Source organism: Rhincodon typus, chromosome 40 (assembly GCF_021869965.1).
Source record: "Rhincodon typus isolate 14 chromosome 40, sRhiTyp1.1, whole genome shotgun sequence".
NCBI lineage: Eukaryota > Metazoa > Chordata > Chondrichthyes > Orectolobiformes > Rhincodontidae > Rhincodon > Rhincodon typus.
Window position 1 is genome coordinate 3,258,123 of NC_063371.1, and position 4,087 is coordinate 3,262,209.

At 52.9% G+C, this 4,087-nt stretch overlaps 1 protein-coding gene across 2 annotated transcripts in view; it reads left to right on the top strand.

The window, feature by feature from the left end:
• Window positions 1-4,087, top strand: part of LOC109924730 (LIM domain-binding protein 1-like) — a 14,940-nt gene that overhangs the window by 5,045 nt on the left and 5,808 nt on the right. For both annotated transcript variants that reach the window (XM_048618727.1, XM_048618728.1), the window contains exons 6-8: window positions 701-784; window positions 3,082-3,205; window positions 3,737-3,870. In XM_048618727.1, coding sequence (XP_048474684.1) covers window positions 701-784; window positions 3,082-3,205; window positions 3,737-3,870 — 342 coding nt within the window. The remainder of the gene's footprint in view (window positions 1-700; window positions 785-3,081; window positions 3,206-3,736; window positions 3,871-4,087) is intronic.

Consider the following 4,087-nt stretch of genomic DNA (forward strand, 5'->3'; position numbering starts at 1 on the left):
ATTACCCATAGTGCCCAGGGATGTGCGGGTTAGGGTGGTTTGGCCGTGCTAAATTACCCATAGTGCCCAGGGATGTGCGGGTTAGGGTGGTTTGGCCGTGCTAAATTACCCATAGTGCCCAGGGATGTGCGGGTTAGGGTGGTTTGGCCGTGCTAAATTACCCATAGTGCCCAGGGATGTGCAGGTTAGGGTGGATTGGCCGTGATGAATGTGGGGTTACACGGGTAGGGTGGGGTGGTGATGGGCCTAGGAGGGTTGCTGTTTGGAGGGTCGGTGAGGACCCGATGGGCCGAATGGCTCTGTACGGGTGCTGAAGGTGACATCAGTTCATCTTTCCCTGCTTGAACAGATAAATTTTATCGAAGCATGTGAAACTGGGTGAGTGGAACGCTCACAGTCGATTTGTTTAATGAAAGATTGCCTCCCGTCACTGCGAAATTTAACTATTGCAAAATGAGCATGGAATGCATCTCGTGACGTCATTTGTACCGTTTGGTGTTGCTGGGGAGAGTGATGTGTTCTCCAGAGTTCAGTCCCGTTCTCCTCGGGACGGATGCAAAAATGCCAGTTTTCGGCTTGTACTGCCCGAGGAGAGGTTGCTGATTGGTTGTTCGAGCCATCTCCACGCCTCCAGGGTTTCGGTGAATCCACACCCTTCCCACCATAACTACGCTTTGCTTTTTTTTTTCCCCCTCGACAGGCCCAGGACCCTCCGATGTTGGAGCAGTTATCCAACAGTATCACCCGCTCTGGCCTCTCCAACTTCACCCTGAACTACCTCAGAGTAAGTGTACAATCTGTGCAGGCTGACCGCGCCTGTAAATAGACATGCCGCGCTTTGGAGTACAGTCTGTCTTTGTTGGCACAAACCTGGCACCAAATTGGCGACACTGCGTGTGTATGTCTTTAAGACCAGCTGGTGCCTGCTCCTGTGTCTGTTAGAGTCCGAAGGAGCTGCGAAAGCTGGAAATCAGAAACAAAATGCAAAAAAATCCCTGGAAAAGCTCAGCAGGTCTGGAGCGAAAGCAGAGTTAATGTTTTCAGGTCCAGTGACTCTGCCAACTCTCCACAGATGCAGACCTTTTTCAGCGTTGTCTGTTTGTGTTCCTGCGTTTATTCCCTGCTCTGCACCTACTTTGCACTCAAAGCACTTCACTATTCTGCGCTGCTGGGCTTAAAAGTGACCCTCAGGACTGGTGTAAATGTTTTTTTAATGTGGTAGTTAATTGTTATTTGCCACATTTGCTGGACAGCAAGTGTCTGATGTCGCTGTTTCTTCACATCCTTTAATGCTTTTAATATAAAGGATTCTCTTCCTTCTGCCCGAAATATTTCCCTTCCCGATTCCATCATCAAAATGTCAATTTTACCTTCTCCTCGAGTAGGCAGTGCCAGCTCTCTGGGGATCTAGTTTGTTTTAAAACCGCTTAGAGAAGGTGTTGGCGAGCAGTATAACACCCAACAAGCGGTTAATTTTCTCCTGGTGAAAAGGGGCATGCCTCAAACAAACGACAGCATGTTATTCAAGAGAGTCTGGGGTAGAGGTCATAGAGTCACACAGCACGGAAACAGACCCTTCGGCCCAACCAGTCCGTGCCGACCATAATCCCAAACTAAACTCGTCCCACCTGCCTGCGCTTGGCCCATATTCCACCCCCCCCCCCCCCCAAACCTTTCCTATTCATGTACTTATCCAAATGTCTTTTAAATGTTGTAACTGTACCCATATCTATCACTTACCCTGGAAGTTCATTCCACACATGAACCACCCCCTCTGTTTAAAAATAAAGTTGCCCCTCAAATCTTTCTCCTCTTGTCTTAAAAATACACCCCCTAGTCTTGAAATCCCGCACCCTAGGGAAAAGACACCTGCCATTTACCTTATCAATGCCCCTCATGATTTTCTAAACCGCGATAAGGCCCCTCAGCCTCCTACGCTCCAGTGAAAAAAAGTCCCAGACTCTCCTTATAACTCAAATCTTTCATACCCGGCAACATCCTGGTAAATCTCTGCTCAACCTCCAGAAGAGGCTTCACCAATGTCCTGTGCGACCTCAACATAATGTCCTATCTCCTATAATCAAAGGTCTTAGGAGTGGCACGGTGGCTCAGTGGTTAGCACTGCTGCCTCACAGCGCTAGGGATCCGGGTTCCATTCCACCCTCGGGCAACTGTCTGTGTGGAGTTTGCACATTCTCCCCGTGTCTGCGTGGGTTTCCTCCCACAGTCAGGGTAGGGTGGAATGGCCATGCTAAATTGCCCATAGTGTCTAGGGATGTGCAGGTTAGGTGGGTTAGCCATGGGAAATGCGGGGTGACAGGGATAAATAGGAAAGTGAGCCCAGAAGGACTCGATGGGCCAAATGGCCTGCTTCCACGCTGTAGGGATTCTATGATTCAACGCAGGCAGCGACCCCAGTGGAACAGTGCTGGTTACAGGCCTCCAGTGTGAACAAACAACCCACCACCACCACCACCACCCTCTGTCTCCTACCATCAAACTAATCTTGTATCCAACTGCCTCACTCTCCCTTGATCTAACTTGGCTCATTAGTCTTTTTACTTTACTCGAAAGTCCGTTTGAACCTGGGGGTCGTTCAGATAGATTAAATTAATCTTCCCAGACGTGGTGTGCGGAGTGTTTCCAAAAGAAGGGACAAAGCCTGTCATCCTGCACTCATCAGGATTAAATGCAAGAACGCCAAATGTTAGAGCGTCCCAACGATTTATAGAGCAGGAGGAAACAGGGTGAGGGGGATGCGATTGGTCAACATTGGCCGAGGCGTGCTGTAGAGTTTTCCCTGTTGGCGTGCAAGGTGCAAAGCTTTCTCTCTTTTTGCTCAAAGGTGGGGAGCTACCAGATGGCCGAAAATATTTCTCCTCTTGTTTGCCCAATGCGAGCGTGATCAGCTGAGGCCTGAGTTGCAATCTGGGGTGGAGGCTTGCGTTCAGTGAGGGCAGTTCTGTGCGAGCTGCTCCCGAGCTGTAAGTCAGGCCAATCGGGCTGACCTGCGTGTCCTGGGCGGTGCGTTTTCTGCTCGGATTTTTAACGCTTTCTCCCCACCCCGACCCTTGCTTTTAGCTCTGCGTCATCCTGGAGCCAATGCAGGAGCTGATGTCGAGGCACAAGATGTACAATCTGAGCCCCCGGGACTGCTTGAAGACCTGCCTGTTTCAGAAGTGGCAGCGGATGGTGGCACCTCCTGGTGAGAGGCTGGTGTTTGGGTGGTGGGGGGGGAGTGGAAGCGGGCACGGTGGGGAGCCTGGGCACTGGACTGAGAGCCTGTTGTGCGCTCTGAAAAGCTGGAAGAGCTCTTGCTTCCCCTCAAAGTGCCAGATTAGAAGATGGTTTCCAGTGCGCACCTCGTTTTTAAGAGTCCTACCTGCACCCGCTGTGTGGCGAGGCTGGTGGGGTGGTGGTGTTTGGGGGTGTGCCACATCACCAGCTGTCCCACCGCAGGCTTTAACATGGGACAGTGGTAATAGCACAGTCAGACCGTCATGATGGAGAGAGACTTGCCTCTGGTCTTTCTGCAGGGAGCCGGGGAACTCCGCGGAACCTCCTGTCGACGAGGACGACGGAGAATTGCGCGTCGGAAACCGGGGCCCCCGCCGAGTCAGGTTCTCGCCAGCCCGTCGCGAGGGGTGGGGGGGAATTGGGGAGTGGGGAGGCAGGGGGAAAGGTCCAGGCTCCAGCCTTTACTCCTTCCTGTGTTTCCACACGCATACACACACAGCCGAGCCGGTCAGGCCGCCCACAGCCAAACGGCGGAAGAGGAAGCAGTCTGGTGGCACCGCGTCCGCCGCAACGCCCACCGGAGGCGGCAAGAAGAAGAGCAGCCCAGCCGCTGGCTTCAGCCTGTCTGGTCAGGTACCTGCTCTATCATCCTTCTCTCTCTCTGTCTATCTGTCTATCTCTGTCTGTATCTGACCTGCTGCCTCTGGTCACCGCTAACACAGCCAGGTGCTAGTGCAGGGCAGTACCCACCCCGTCCCTCACTCCCCCCTCCACCCCTCCACCTCTCCACCCCGTCCCTCACTCCCCCCTCCACCCCTCCACCTCTCCACCCTGTCCCTCACTCCCCCCT